The 17,500-nt window shown below is 49.6% G+C and overlaps 1 protein-coding gene across 1 annotated transcript in view; it reads right to left on the reverse strand.

Moving 5' to 3' along the window:
- The window catches only part of grik4 (glutamate receptor, ionotropic, kainate 4), a 254,342-nt gene that overhangs the window by 29,755 nt on the left and 207,087 nt on the right, over nucleotides 1-17,500 (reverse strand). Inside the window, exons 8-10 of the mRNA XM_076976463.1 lie at nucleotides 16,909-17,070; nucleotides 15,507-15,659; nucleotides 13,591-13,695 (exon numbers count right to left, since the gene is read on the reverse strand). Coding sequence (XP_076832578.1) covers nucleotides 13,591-13,695; nucleotides 15,507-15,659; nucleotides 16,909-17,070 — 420 coding nt within the window. The remainder of the gene's footprint in view (nucleotides 1-13,590; nucleotides 13,696-15,506; nucleotides 15,660-16,908; nucleotides 17,071-17,500) is intronic.

Below are 17,500 nucleotides of genomic sequence, written 5' to 3' on the forward strand. Positions count from 1 at the left end.
AGACTAAAAGAGTGGTCCACACTAGAGACTAAAAGAGTGGTCCACACTAGAGACTAAAAGAGTAGTCCACACTAGAGACTAAAAGAGTGGTCCACACTAGAGACTAAAAGAGTGGTCTACACTAGAGACTAAAAGAGTGGTCCACACTACACACTAAAAGAGTGGTCCACACTAGACACTAAAAGAGTGGTCCACACTAGAGACTAAAAGAGTAGTCCACACTAGAGACTAAAAGAGTCGTCCACACTAGTGACTAAAAGAGTCGTCCACACTAGAGACTAAAAGAGTGGTCCACACTAGAGACTAAAAGAGTCGTCCACACTAGAGACTAAAAGAGTCGTCCACACTAGAGACTAAAAGAGTGGTCTACACTAGAGACTAAAAGAGTAGTCCACACTAGAGACTAAAAGAGTGGTCCACACTAGACACTAAAAGAGTGGTCCACACTAGAGACTCAGGCTCCGTCCTAAATGTTGTACTTCCCTCCTATACAGTACGCTAAAGCAGTATGTGATAAAGGGTAGTATGTCCGAATACACAGTATGCATTAAACAGTAAGCGAAAAATACCAGGATGGGTTACTGAATCAGGAGCCATTTTGAAGTATGTGATTGCAGCACACTGTCCTATCCCATGATTCAACTGGAGCGTTTAACTATGATCATGTGATATCATATGACATAGGTAAAATGGCGGACATAAACACTAAACATTAAAACACCCTAGACATCCTAGACAGTACAAGAGCAGTTTTTACCAACCACTATCATGGTAAAGACGTAGAGGAAGGAGCAGGCCGAGGTAAACAGGGATAATTAGCTTTGCAGAGCCCACATCCTGCTAATTAAACGACTCTATGATTAATCAAGTCACATTGGCCAAGAGCTGCTCGTCATTCATTCCCAATGACAGGAACACAGGAACCCAGCGTGCTCAGCTAGCCGCCCGGCAGCCTGCCGCAGGCTCCGTGTGGGGGGGGGTGGGAGCTTTCAGCGAGGGCACGAGTGCTACACCTCTGGCAAATCGATGTCATTCGCCACGACTTCTTGAAGTCCAGACAGATGTGCAGCTATTAAATTAAAGATCACGACGCCTCCAGCCAGCGCCTTTCTCGGAGGTTGCCCCGCTCGACATCGGCCATTACGGGGTCTTAATACGTCGCGTCATGTTTACAGCTTTCTGCCGTAAGGGGGTGAGGGTGTAAAGACGTCCGTCTGCGTGAATGAAGCGGTTCCAGCACGCCGGGCGGAGGACGGAGGGCGTTCCTGCCCATCACGGGGACCACTCTTTTAGCACCTCTGGCTGCTTCACCTACAATTACTGGACAGTTAAAGGAGGCCAGCGAAGGCAGTGAGGGGAGGGGAGACTGTGGAGGAGGGGCGGGAGGAGGGGCGGGTCCAGGAATCGACAGGGAGACGCGTGAGTGGCTGGAAGTTCTTGAGCACTGTTAATAACCGACATGTAGGCTAAGTGTGCACAGATGCGGCTGTCGTACAAACGACACACAGCTGTAGTGAAGTGGCCACGTTTCACAGCAGAACAGCTCGAGAGGGGCGGGGCTTTGCGATGGGGCAACTCAAGGAGGGCGGGGCTTTGCAGAGGGCCGGCCCATGGAGTTTCGCTGAGGTGGAAATGCACACTTGATCAGGTCCTGTAAGACTCCGTCAAGAGATCCATGGTGAGGATGACCATAGGCACAGAGGAGGGGGTCAGAGGGTTTTCTCCCAGCAGAACATGAATCTGATTTCTATGTGTAGCAAGGGAAGAATGAGGGGGTGTAGTGGACCGGCCCCAGCGGACCGGCCTCAAAGCGAAGCGGCATCGTGGCGTGCGAACGCCCTGCGCTGTCCTGTGATGTGGGCTGGTGGTGTGTCATTAAGCATGGCTGTGTGGCAGAGAACAGGCAAGGCGGGGTCTCTGTGGTCTCGGAGGGTCCTTCTGTCTGCCGGGCGGCCCGCTAATGATGGCACGAGTGAAAGAACGGACACAGAGAAAGGTCAGAAGGTCAGGGCTGTTTACTTCCTTTCAAGAGGCAAGATCAAAACTTCCGTACATGGTCGTCCATGTGCGCGAACAGAAAGACACACGCGTGTGCACACAGCGAGAAACACACCCGCAAAGATGATCATCAGAAGAGCATCTCTCATGCAGACTGGTCCGCTGGGTCACATTACCTGCTGGCACGTGACCCAGTCCCATAGCGAGGCACGTGGCCGGCCGAGGGGGAGATTCTATTGTCCTGCCACTACAACTATCAGCCAGAAGGGAGATTAACTGAGGCCTCACCATTCTTCTCTCTCTCTCTCTCTCTCTCTCTCTCTCTCTCTCTCTCATCTATACTTCCTTCCTTCCTCCCTCTCTGCCTCCGTCTCTCCCTCTCTCTGTCTCTCCCTCTCTGCCTCTCCCTCCCTCTCTCTCTCCGTCTCACTCATCCATCTTTACCTCTCTGAAGTTGTCCCCCCGGCGCAGGTCGGGTACGGGTTTCTGTTACAAAAAGTTCTGAAGATATGCGAAAGACGAAAGGGATTAAAGTGGCGCTGAAGGCGTCTCATGAGCTTCGTGTCTCTCCCCCTTTCCTTCGTCTGTCTAACTGCATTCAGGGACCAAAGGACACAACGCTGGCGTGTGTGTCCTGCACTGGGGCTGTTACGGCTCTGTAGCTGAGCTCAGGATTCTAATAGAGGAGCAGGAGGAAGCAACAATACACACACACACACACACACACACCATCACATACACACACTCTACATCACACACCATCACATACACACACTCACACAATCACATACACACACTCACACAATCACATACACACTCTACATCACATACACTCACACACGCCATCACATACACACACTCTACATCACACACACACTCACACACCATCACATACACACACTTTACATCACACACACACACACACACACATACACACACACACACACACACACACACACACACACACACACACACACACACACACACACACCATCACATACACACACTCTACATCACACTCCATCACATGCACACACTCACACAATCACATACACACTCTACATCACACACACTCTACATCACATACACTCACACACGCCATCACATACACACACTCTACATCACACACACACTCACACACACGCCATCACATACACACACTCTACATCACACACACACGCCATCACATACACACACTTTACATCACACACACACACACACACACCTCATCACATACACACACTCTACATCACACACACACACACACACACACACACACACACACACACACACACACGCCATCACATGCACACACTCTACATCACACACACATCCCATCACATACACACACTCTACATCACACACACACGCCATCACATACACACGCCATCACATACACACACATTACATCACACACACACACACACACACACACACACACACACACACACACACACACACACACACACACACACACACACACACGCCATCACATACACAAACTCTACATCACACACACACACACTCTACATCACACACACACTCTCACACACACCATCACACACACACACTCTACATCACACTCACACACACGCCATCACACACACACACACACACTCTACATCACACACACACACACACACACACACACACACACACACACACACACACACACACACACACACACACACACACACACACACTCTACATCACACACACATGCACAGTCCACTCCTAAGAACCAAGTCATCCTTGAAATCCCTTCGGACGGGGGGCCAGCGTGGAGTAACTCACCCGTTCCATATTTGAACTGCTTGCGATTTCCATACTGTGTGTGCGCAGTGCAGAATACGAGAATAAGAGGCTGATATTCCAGTCAGAGAAGAAAGGAGAGAAGAGTGAGCAAAGGAATAAAAAGGACAAGAGATTAGAGGGAAACAGAAGAGAGGATAGAGGAGAAGAGGGGAGAAGTTTGGTCAACAATAACAGAACCTCATTTGCCTTGATTCATTTTGAGTCTGATTAGGAAGTCCATACACACACCAACGACCTCTCTGGCTTTAATCTGCACAGTTAAAGTGAGACAGATCTTGCAAATGAGCTTGGGTGACATTCTGTGAGTCTCTCAGCTCCCCCCCCCCCCCCCCCCCCCCCCCCCCCCCCCCCCATCTCCCCGTTTCTCAGGGAGTCGTCGACAGTCTTCTGGTGCAGTGCTGAGGTTGAGTCTATACTGACCAATTAGCTGTAAGGGCCTTGTCACATGATGACATGTAGACTGGACAATGACGCTGTTAAAAGCTTCGGGGAAGTCACACTCTTTATAAGACATACTGCTCTGGCCTGACTCTCTCAGGGTGCTGCTCCTCACACACACACACACACACACACACACACACACACACACACACACACACACACACACACACACACACACACACACACACAGGTCGTGAGCAGATTCCTTCAGGAGCTTCTATAGGAGATGAAATGACCCCGGTGACCCTTCAGGACCTGGGGTGACCCCTCACGCATCATTTCACCACCTGAGTGTGGGGCAGTGTGGGGATCATAACCCACTCCACACCCCTCCACCCCAAACCCACTCACCCAACTCCACCCCAAACTCACTCCACACCCCTCCACCCACTCACCCAACTCCACCCCTCCAACTCCACCGTGTACCAATGAGGCAAACAAACACACGGTGGCTAGCTGCCAACAGTGGCAGGAGGCCAGTGGAGGTGGAGTCAGGAGCAGGAGGCCAGTGGAGGCGGAGTCAGCAGCAGGAGGCCAGTGGAGGTGGAGTCAGCAGCAGGAGGCCAGTGGAGGCGGAGTGAGGAGCAGGAGGCCAGTGGAGGTGGAGTCAGGAGCAGGAGGCCCACAATGCTATTGATGGAATAGAGACGATTTACTCAGAACCTGGGCTGAGAGCTCCAGGCTGTGGCATAACAAACCAAGGAAGAGAGAGAGAGAGAGGAGGAGAAAGAGAGAGGGGGAGAGAGAGAGGGGGAGAGAGAGAGGGAGTAAGAAAGAGAGGAGTGTGTGTTCTTTGTGTGTGTGTGCGTGTGTGTGTGTGTGTGTGTGTGTGTGTGTGTGTGTGTGTGTGTGTGTGTGTGTGTGTGTGTGTGTGTGTGTGTGTGTGTATAACAGAAACAGCCCAGAGGTGCGTCTGTGAGTGTGGACCAGCATAACTTTGTATATAGTTGGAGTTGTGCTTGTACAGAGAGCTGAGAGAGAGAGAGAGAGAGAGTGTGTGTGTGAGAGAGAGAGAGAGAGAGAGAGAGAGTCAGGAAAGGCCTCCGAGGCTGACCGAGGGCCTTAGAGAGACAGCATCCTTCCTGAAGGACACTTCCTCCCATGCGTCCACGCTAGAAGGGGAGTTTCAGCTCAGGCGTCCCACGTGGAGCGAACCAAAGTCAACACAGTCACCCTGCAACAAAGCCGCACCTGCAGCGAAGCATCCGAGACCAAGGGCAGACCAGCTGGCCTCATCTTCCTGGAGAAGCCCCAGAGATGCCACGACACCCTGCTCCCCCCATCACAACTCCAGAAACACACGCACCTCTATTTAACATTTAACTTCATTAACATTGAACTAGTGAAATCAATGTGCAGTGACACCACCACTGATATCAAATTAGGACTCGTTAAGATAAGATCCCTCGTTTCTAAAGACATAAAAAGGGTTTATTATTGATCAGGATGTTGGTGCCTTGTTTTACTGAAGAGTGGGTTATTTATCTACTAGTAAGAAATCTTCTCAGTCATTCTGCAAGAGACCAGGCGGTTGAGAGTTTCCTGACATCCTATCAAATTTCCTATCAAAACTCAATGGTCAAGATATCCCAAGGAGACTTTAATTCTTATTCTGACATAGTACAGCTCTCACAGAAGAAATCTACACTCTCACTTCACCAGTCAGACCACAACATCTGACTTCTTGGTATCAACAATAACACAGTTGTTCTCCCACAGACGACTGCGCTCTCTGACCATTACCCCATTTTATTTCGAAATTAATCTTAGTCATAATATGCGTTCATTATTTCACTATAATGTCGAGCATATCATAACGTTCTTCACAGCCAATAATTTTATTGAGAACCTTCTGGATTTAACTGCTCTTAACTCTCAATTAAGACCACTGAGTTGAGCAATATGACAGAACACTCCAAGTCTACTGTAATCTCTACATTACATAATGTGACGCCTGTGAGAAGCAAAAGGATTGAAGGCATCTTGTCCGCTGCTATAGTAACCATACATGCATATCAAACTGTCAGAAAACTACAACAGAAATGGCACCTGACTAAAATAAACATGCTTGTAAGGACTTACACAGTCTTACCCAGGCACTTAGTACGCAATATATTTCACTCATCTTTCACTCAAAACGCCAAGAATAATCCCATATTATTATTCAGTCAAACTCTGAATCTCAGACACGAGCAGCCCGCAGCAACGATATCATGAAAGTTTTCATTAATTGAAACTAGGTGGCAAAAACTTTGAACAGCCCATTTAACTCATACATATTAAACCCAGAGTAGCTATAGCAGAGAAGTCAAACTATTTCACTCCACTTCAGCAGATGAAGCTGGTTAAAATGTTCTACTTTACATTTGACTCAATCAAGCGTATCTTAAAAATCAACAATGAAGCCTCTCTTAAAAACAGAAACTGAAACTCTTGTATCAGTCTTGGATATATTTTTATCAAGAAACCTAATATTGACCCTGGTGATTTTACAAATTATAGATGGATTTAAAAATATAAAAGACAAAACAAAAGCATGCATGTCAGATAATATCTACTAAACCTGATCGAAGAAGAGGTCTTTCTTCTTTGTCCTAAAGCTGCTGGAAGCAATCTGTCAGAACTGATGTTGAATTTTGCAAGTCTTTCTCTTCCATCACTTTCAAAATACTGTAAAACCAAGACGTGGCCGACACGTTCATGCCTCCACAATATTAGTTCTGCTAACGTGATGTTTATGTACAATTGAACAAGCTTCACTTAGTCAAGAATGTGACATCTAAACTCCTCACAAGAACCAAAAAGATCAACCATATCAATCTGATCTTGCTGACACGGCATTTACAAATTCTGAACTGATTGGACTTGTTCTGTTATGGACACACCACCTTCTATACGGCCATGCGCTACTTGAGCTGATTCAGCACCAGAATTCAAGTGGTCTCAGTCTGGAGGGTCGTGGTTTCTTTTGCATACGTGAACCCTACATGCATTGAACACAGGTGTCATCGTTTCACAAAAACAACCTTGGGAAAAATGACTTCACGTGGAATTATGTGGTAATGCACCAAACGCATCTACATTTTTAAAAACCATTTTGGTGTTTTATCATGTATGTTTTTGTTGTATTTTTTCATCTGCTTCTCAAAAATGCACCTGATCCAAATAACAGCAAAAGGGGCCATTTTAAATACACTACCCATAATTCAATGTTAAACAGTCGGGTGTCTGTTGTACAGGAGGCATGGTGTGAACTACAAGTCTGAGCTTTCATCAGTGCTAAAGAAGATTAGAAAGACTCCTCTTTAAAGATGAACAGATCCGAGATCAGTTGCAGCTGGTTCCCTTTTGGTTCACTTCACTGTGTATGAAAACACCTGACGTGAACTTATTTTTAATTATGAACTGCCACACCTACTTAAATCACAAGAACCGAGTAAGTTACATCAGAAGGAAGAACATCGTTATACAAAGTCCCCCGAGCTTTGAAATAACCTTGCAGTCACTTCTTGGGTGCCGTCATCCCACTGATCTCCACACACACAGGTCTGCTGAGGTACAGGTGACCGACGCCGATGTCTCAGAGAACCCGCACGCCTGCGCCACCGTCTGGCTGCCCCTCGTCATTGCTAGTCCTGTTGGAGATTGTGCTGCATTCCTTTTATCGTTATATAACAGAGCGTTATATATCAGTTATCTGTTTATTTTCTCTGGTGAGTTATACAACTGCCTCTCTCAGCCCTTCTGTTTGGATGCCAGCTTGATCCTGATGGAGAATTCTGGCCGTCTGCCCTTCAGAACATCTTGACCACCACGGACCCTCCAGCTGTACCTGATTGGCTGATCTGCATGTCTGTCAAACCAGCTTGACCACCACGGACCCTCCAGCTGTACCTGATTGGCTGATCTGTATGCTCCACCTACTCTCCTAAAAATTTTAATGGAAATGAAAATGTCTTCTTGGATACCATGGAAACTTCAGTGACGATCACAGGGCAGTTTTTGAATTCAGGGCCCCAGTCCCCGGTGGGTTGAGTCTAGTCACAAAATATTTTTAATTTGGAACAGCCAGAGTTGAGCACAGCAAAGGGTTAAAAGGTGAAGTGCTTAATAACGTTTGTTTTTGAATATCTGTTCGTTACCTAAGGAGAGAAGAAGAGCCATGAATCACTCAACAAAGTCATATAGTTATTTTATAAGAATACTAAACATTGTGTAAAAACTCCATATCACCCGTCTACTAATCCTGCTTTTGGAAGAAAGTATGTCCACGTCATCTATCTGTTTTCATGCTAACCGAGGAGGGGGTCTAAGAAGAGGGGCCTAGCAGATACTGTAGTACAGTTATTATGTGTGAGATTTAATAAATCTGAGAGGAAAAAAATAATCGTAGTCTCGCACTGAAACATTCAGGTTTTTTCCCCAAAGGTCTAGCCATACCAGTGGCCCTGTGAAAGGCCAACACCTTCAACTGCAGACATATGTGATGGAGAAAGGCCACGCCTCCTTCCAACGATCAGGTGACCATGGCTAAGACGAGGAAAACCCTGCACAGGATCGACCCATGGAAGGCTGCTGGGCCAGATAACATTCTTAGTGCTCAGAGGATGCGCAGACTAGCTGGTGTATATTCTCATGGACATCTTCAACATTTCTCTGAGCCGAGTCATTGTTCATGTCTGCTCCAAGGTCATCTCCATTATCCCCATGGCTAAGAAGTCTTTAATGTGCCATCTACCATCCATTCACACACAAGCCCATCATGAATGGCTTTGAGAAGCTTGTCTTGAGGCACTCAAAAGATATACGGTAGCTCTCCTCCCTCACCGGACCCCCTGCAGTCCGTGTGTAGACCCAGCCATTCAACAGATGATGTCACTGCCATCGCCTTCATCTGACCTTTACACGCCTGGACTAATAAGACAGATACGTTTGAACGCTGTTCACAGACTTCAGTTCAGCATTTCACACCTTCTGTCCACTGCGTCTGACTGAACGGTTGAGAGTGCTGGACCTGAACTCTGAAACTGCTGTGGGTTTCCTACCCCAGGAGACCTCAGTCAGTCCGGACCGGGAGCAGTACCTCCAGCAGCACCACACTGAGCACTGGGGTGCCCCAGGGCTCAGTGCGAAGTCCAATGTTGTTCGGTCTGCTGATCCATGACTCTGCAGCAATGCACAGCTTGAACCACATCATTAAATTCGCTGATAACACAACCACGGGTCACAGTACAGAGAGCAGAAAAAGTGTCTACAGTTCCTTGGTGTTCACCTAGAGGATAACTTCACCTGGACCCTCTACACAAGCCCAGCAGTGGATATAATACCTGAGGACACACTAAGCAAAATTAATCTCCCCTTCATATCCTCACTACATCCCACAGAAGGATTATAAAGAGCAGCTGCATCACTGACTGCTTGGGGAATTGCGCCATCTCAGACCGCGAGACGCTGCAGTGAATAGTGTGGACAGCCGTGAAAATCATCGGGGGAAAATCACCTCACAGAATTCAGCAGCCAGTGCATCCACAAAGCAGCACTGTGGATGATCTCAAACCCACCAACGCTTCTCTCTCCTGCCATCTAGGAAAAGGCACAGAAGCATTTGGGTTCTGATGACCAGACTGTGCAACAGTTTCCTTCCCTACGCCATCATCAGACTTCTCAACTCCCAGAGACGGACTTGACACTCCCTCACACACACACACACACACACACACACACACACACACACACACACACACAACTAACACCATCTCACCACCTTGCTTCTTCTGCACATCTTCTGTTGTCTGTTATGTGGTATTTAACATAATACAGTATCGCACACTCTGTTGCACATCTCTTAATGTCTGCTGTATTTTACAAATATCGTAAACAAGCTCTTGCACCTTTTAAAAGCTCCTTTTCCCCCATGCACCACTTCAAATAACGTGCCAGACAAGAAACTTTGTTTGGAACAGGTCTGTGGTTTATAGTCCATTCATGCAGACAGAGTGGACACGGTGCAGAACTCCATCTGCTGAGGCAGGGGGCCACGCACTGACTTGTTTCAGATTAATATCAAATATGTCAGAGATGTTACTTAGATGTTACATTAGAGAGTAAGAGATGTTACTTAGATGTTACATTAGAGATCTATGGATGTTCAGAGCTTCTACACCACCCTGGGAATGACATTGGATGTGGGAAGTAGATGGATATGAAAAACCCCAGTAGGTCTGCTCAATGATCTTAATGAAGGCACCGTCTAGACGTAGTCTGGGTAGCACCATGTGGCAGGATCTGGTTAGTACTGCTTGGGATGGATCTGGTTAGCGCCACCTGGCAGGGTTCTGGGTAGCACTGTCTGGCTAGCCATTTTTGTTGAGGTAAGTGTGGAACCATGTGAAAGGGGTCTGGTTAGCAGCATGTGGCAGAGGTCTGGGGTTTGGGTAGCACAGTCTGACAGGAGTGTGGGCAGCACCACTTGGAAGGGTTCTGGGTAAGACCACCTGACAGGGATCAGTCTTGTGCCGTCTGGCTGGGGTCTAACTAGCACTGTCTGGCAGGGTATTTGCTGCTCAGACTATCAGGGATGGGGCCACGGTGCAGGAGACATGATTAATCGCTAATTAGTCGCTAATTAATCACTGAGAAAGACCCACTGACTCACAACTGCCAGTACTGAGGAATTAGCTGCAGAGCACAGAAGATCTGAAGCACAGAGCTGGACCTTGATAAAAATAAAAACCCTGTTAGCTACCACCAGCTTCACACACTCAGACATATAGAGCACCGGCATAAATCATCTCTCTAAATCATCTCACCCCAACGCTAATGGCACATGCAAAGTATAAAAAAAAAAAAAAAAAACAAAACACTTTGGCAAGCCGGCCCATACCACCTTTCCAGGCCAGTTGGGTTTGACAAACAGCTTTTGACAAGAGCAGTAACTGGAGTGAAATTGCAGCCCTCTCTGAGTGACACGTGCTTCAGACACGCGAGAGGCTTGGCAGTGGAATTCAATTTACCCGTGCCAGTGGAGTGGGCCGGCTGGTCCCGTGGGGGGGTGTGGTGGGGGTGGCCTGGGGAGGGGGGGGGGGGGGGGGGCATGCATGTGAGCTGATGTGTGGAGGTTGTGGCAAGAGGGGGGGGGGGGGTCTGATCCAGCTGTGTGTGTCTCAGAGTATTTTCCTCACACCCCCACACGCTTCGCTCACTCACAAGGGTCTGCAGAGTGAAAGATCCAGTCAGCCAGAGGCGGGGCTTAGGGGCAGGTTAGGGTTACTGGGGGCAATACAGACTCTGGCTGAGGAGAGAGCTTTGGGTTAGGGGCAGGTTAGGGTCTTTACCCACCAGGGTTTGTGTCAACATATGATGAAGAAAGGTTGTTTGCGTTTGAGCTTATACATGCATGTGTGTACGTGAGTAAATCTATGTGTGTATGTGTGTGTGTGTGTGTGTGTGTGTGTGTATGAAAGCTTTGTGGGCTGTCATTTCTCCAATTGTAGCAGGTTGATACAGAGACAATAGTGATGAGGAAGTCATTTTATTTGCCACTTCAGGGTAATTATAACAAATTATACTGTGCATGCACACACACACGTACACGCACACGCACACACACACACACACACACACACACACACACACACACACACACACACACACACACACACACACACACGTACACACACACACACACACGTACACACAGACCCACGCACAAACAAAACTCTGGAGGTATTGTCATTACAGACAGGAAACTGTTCATACCTGATTGCAATCATACAACATTAGTTTCCACTGTCCCACTGTCTCTGTGTCTCCAGTGCAGTGAGGATAATTGGTTATGGTGGAAGTGAAGTTTCTGCCCTTTAGAAAATGGCATTCATTAACTGAGAACATTCATAACCAGGAAGTGTAAATTCACAGAAACACTCTTTAATGAAGCAGACCCCAGAAACTCCACAGCCGTGTTCTGCTTAGAGGAAAAAAACAGACGAGCCTCAGGACTGACAATGACCATCGCAGGAGAGTCTGGCCCAGGGACTCAGTACCCACCATCAGATGACCTTCAGACCTCTGACTGTGTGTGGCATTAAGGGACACACACCCAGGCCTGGGAGAGGAACAGACATTGTCAAAACACGGAGAGATATTAAATCTCTCACCAGGCAAAATGTGACACCTGTCTGACGTCTGAAACTAGTCGCCAGATCTGTTCGACCACGTCGACCTACTAAATAAAAGCTCTTTCCTGCCAGTCAGCCAGTCACTGACAAAGTATGTGAGTGTACATGCATGCAAACTGAAAGATGCGTGTGTTTGTGCATGACTGGATATTAAAGGTACTGGATCATCCAGGACAGAATGGGAATGTGTTCCGCTTTGTGACCACCAATAGCTCCAGTGAGGAGACGAACCATCAATCCCAGTAGCTACTGACATCCACCCAATTACAGGGCTGTTTTCTGACAGACAGCACCAGGGTACATGGCCCAGGGTACATGGCCCAGGGTACACGGTACAGGGTACATGGCCCAGGGTACATGGCCCAGGGTACATGGCCCAGGGTACATGGCCCAGGGTACACGGTACAGGGTACATGGCCCAGGGTACATGGCCCAGGGTACATGGCCCAGGGTACATGGCCCAGGGTACACGGTACAGGGTACATGGCCCAGGGTACATGGCCCAGGGTACATGGCCCAGGGTACACGGTACAGGGTACATGGCCCAGGGTACATGGCCCAGGGTACATGGCCCAGGGTACACGGTACAGGGTACATGGCCCAGGGTACATGGCCCAGGGTACATGGTACAGAACGCAACGCTGGACGTTCTCCAACTCTCGCATTAACGATCAACGACACCAACACTCCCTCTGTGCTAAATCATTTCTCTATTTTGCACCAATAGCACTCAGCGACGTATGATGACATCATGGTGGGAGGGTCCTCCTTGACCCGCTCGTTGCGGTCGGCGTGACGGCACCATTATTGTCAGAACTGACAAAGAGAAGACCGGCTGCCCCGGGAGCGCTAATTAACCAGACGCTGGGATAATTACCCAGAATGATTCCAGCGTCCCTTCTGTCCTGCTGAATATCACACGCAACCTTGCTGGCCCAATCAGAGCAGGCTGGTGATATCACACACACACACACACACACACACACACACACACACACACACACACACACACACACACACACACACACACACACTCGCTAGACGCCACCAAACAGGCGGTGCGGGTAGTGTTAGGTGGCGGTGCGGGCGTGGCGGTGCGGGCGTGGCTGTGTGGGCGTGGCGGTGTGGGCGTGGCGGTGTGGGCGTGGCGGTCCTTTACCTGACGTAGGCCGTCCCTGCTGTGTTGCATGATGCGTAGGGCGTAGTTGGAGCGCTGCCCCCTGCTGTTGAACTCAATGTGGCCCGTTAGACCTTCCAGCTCTACCTGTGCAGGTGAGAGGGAGACACGCGGCGTGATCAGAGCCCGGGGGGCGGGACTAGGAGGGGAGCGTGGGGGTAGCTCCGCCCCCTCCGCCCCCTCCTCAAGCCTCAGTGCTCCTGTAACTAATGGGATCGTGTTGACAGAGGAGTCTCCCTACTTGTGTGTTAGTTGGGAAATTGGTTAGTGATTTACCAATAACGTGTGCAGTGAACCCACACCAGTGTTTTCGTGGGCTGGACGTTTAGATTACAGACGCATGACAGGCACTGGTGATGAGAGTGCTATGGTGGGCGTCTATAGAAGAAAACACTGTTGCTCAAGGCAAGGTGCGTTTTCTTCTCCTTGGAGATGTGGTCCATCCATCGAGGAACTGAGATGAGGAGTGTTGGAGGAAGGGAGTGGTGGCTGGAGACCACATCCTGTAGACTAGGGCCCTTACCACCCTCAGACTAGGGCCCTTACCACCCTCAGACTAGGGCCCTTACCACCCTCAGACTAGGGCCCTTACCCCCCTCAGACTAGGGCCCTTACCACCCTCAGACTAGGGCCCTTACCACCCTCAGACTAGGGCACCTTACCACCCTCAGACTAGGGCCCTTACCACCCTCAGACTAGGGCCCTTACCACCCTCAGACTAGGGCCCTTACCACCCTCAGACTAGGGCCCTTACCCCCCTCAGACTAGGGCCCTTACCACCCTCAGACTAGGGCCCTTACCACCCTCAGACTAGGGCCCTTACCACCCTCAGACTAGGGCACCTTACCACCCTCAGACTAGGGCCCTTACCACCCTCAGACTAGGGCCCTTACCACCCTCAGACTAGGGCACCTTACCACCCTCAGACTAGGGCCCTTACCACCCTCAGACTAGGGCCCTTACCACCCTCAGACTAGGGCACCTTACCACCCTCAGACTAGGGCCCTTACCACCCTCAGACTAGGGCACCTTACCACCCTCAGACTAGGGCCCTTACCACCCTCAGACTAGGGCCCTTACCACCCTCAGACTAGGGCCCTTACCACCCTCAGACTAGGGCACCTTACCACCCTCAGACTAGGGCCCTTACCACCCTCAGACTAGGGCACCTTACCACCCTCACACTAGGGCCCTTACCACCCTCAGACTAGGGCCCTTACCACCCTCAGACTAGGGCCCTTACCACCCTCAGACTAGGGCACCTTACCACCCTCAGACTAGGGCCCCTACCATTCTCAGACTAGGGCCCTTACCACCCTCAGACTAGGGCACCTTACCACCCTCAGACTAGGGCCCTTACCACCCTCAGACTAGGGCACCTTACCACCCTCAGACTAGGGCACCTTACCACCCTCAGACTAGGGCACTTTACCACCCTCAGACTAGGGCCCCTACCATTCTCAGACTAGGGCCCTTACCACCCTCAGACTAGGGCCCTTACCACCCTCAGACTAGGGCCCTTACCACCCTTAGACTAGGGCACCTTACCACCCTCAGACTAGGGCACCTTACCACCCTCAGACTAGGGCCCTTACCACCCTGAGACTAGGGCACCTTACCACCCTTAGACTAGGGCCACTACCATTCTCAGACTAGGGCCCTTACCACCCTCAGACTAGGGCCCTTACCACCCTCAGACTAGGGCACCTTACCACCCTCAGACTAGGGCACCTTACCACCCTCAGACTAGGGCCACTACCATTCTCAGACTAGGGCCCTTACCACCCTCAGACTAGGGCCCTTACCACCCTCAGACTAGGGCCCTTACCACCCTCAGACTAGGGCACCTTACCACCCTCAGACTAGGGCCCTTACCACCCTCAGACTAGGGCCCTTACCATGCGCAGGTAGTTCATCAGGCTGGTTCCGTGCTCCCAGATCTTGGAGGACTTGCAGGACAGTTGTGTGGTTCCCACATTCTGACTGCGGTTCAACTCCTGCACAGCGGCAACCACCGTGTGTACGGCATCGAACAGCAGCGCCGACGAGAGCTGGGCACACACACACACACACACACACACACACACACACACACACACACACACACACACACACTCAGTTAAACAGGGCTCTGGCTGAGCTAGATATTTCAGTGTGATCATCAGGCCTCCATGTGCTGAGACTAACACACCCTGGTCTTCTTCCTCTGCCAGAACACACCCTTCCAATTCCATGGACCGCACCCTCGTGTATGACGCCAGGGACATCTCTCTATTCTCGTGTTAGCACAGCAAGGCTAACCGAGCCCCAAACCGAGGCTCTAATTTGTGCTGTTACTAAATTGTCTAGCCGCTCACCCGGGGGGCTGTGTGCTTGAGCTCTGAGCTGTGGCGCTGGGGCACTAAAGTGTGTTTTTGAACAGCTGGGGACACTGATTGGGAAACCAGTCCTCTGGCTGTTGACTGTGTGGTACCTCTGCGCTGGGTCACGGGCGAGCAGAGCCCGCTGGGACGACCCACAGTACCGACGCACGGGTTGGGCAGCTAATCTCTACACCACCTCGCCCGCTCAGTGCACTGACAATACATGAAAGAGCTGATGTGTTGAGCAGTACACCTCCGTGTACAGAGTGGCACATTCCAGTGTGTGTAGCACTGCACAGAACCCAAGGCCTTCTCCCTCTCATCTATCTGCCCAACGTAGCCCTTCTGATCATTAAATCAAGACACGACCTCATTAGAAGTGGGGGACGCCGCCATGATGCCACGGCTCCTTTAGGACTCTTGCTTTTCTGCAGTTTTAATTGGCATAAAAAATCGCAAAAAAGCCCCAGAGAGGGAAGAACGTGCTGCTTACAGACTCAACAAGAACCTCAACCCACCAACACAGTTTCCACTGGCTTTCAATCTTTCTGAGTATAGTATTTGATTGGCTTTAAATCGTTCTGTTGATAGATTTTGATTGGCTTTGAATCTTTCTGTTGAAACTTGAAGCCCTTCAGATAAGTAAACATGTATTAAAGATGCAGCTGTTTTGATGTGTGTGTGTGTGTGTGTGTGTGTGTGTGTGTGTGTGTGTGTGTGTGCCAGTCTGTGAAATACAGCTCTTTCTCTTTGTATGAATGCATTCATATCTGGGAGGGTGTGACACCTCACAAAAGCTCTGCTCATCAGTTCTGGGGTGATTAGTGCAAGGTCTTTATCTCACTCTCTACCAAGTCTCTACCACTTAAATCACACACTTGAAAATGTGCGGTGAAGAGTGAACACAGGGCACCTGCAGCTCTGTAGTGTTACCTACCGGAGTCCCAGCGAAGGGGGCGTGGTCACAGTTCTCCTGCCACGAGTGGTTGAGACTCAGGAGGAAGTCTTGGAAGAAGGGGTGTGTCCTGTTGAAGACGGAGAACCCGACGATGTTCACCCGTTGGTCAGCTACATCGTCCAATCGCAGCAAAGTGAATTCCTGCGTGGGGAGAGTGAGTGCCATTGTGTAAAATCTGTCAGTAAGAACACAAGTTCAGTCCCCTTGATAAAGTCTGCTGCTTATCTAAGTCTAGCACTTACCCACAACAACCAATCTCACAGGCCAAGATACTAATGTTCAGAAAGTTTGACTGCCAACTAAAGAGGCCCATAAAGGCTCTGAATCACGCGCAGAAGCCCACAGAGAGACGCTGTAGGCACTCGCAGCGCACGCAGGGTTAAAAGAGACACGGATCTGTGCACGGGCCATAACTACTACAGTCCACAACTCCAGCACCATCACTGACTCCAGGGACACTGAAGACAAGCTATAAAGTTAGGACCACACTACAAATACATCATACAAGATGCAGGAGATGTATAATATATATATACACACACACACACACACACACACACACACACACTTG

The sequence above is a fragment of the Brachyhypopomus gauderio genome, chromosome 16 (genome assembly GCF_052324685.1).
Source record: "Brachyhypopomus gauderio isolate BG-103 chromosome 16, BGAUD_0.2, whole genome shotgun sequence".
Lineage (NCBI taxonomy): Eukaryota > Metazoa > Chordata > Actinopteri > Gymnotiformes > Hypopomidae > Brachyhypopomus > Brachyhypopomus gauderio.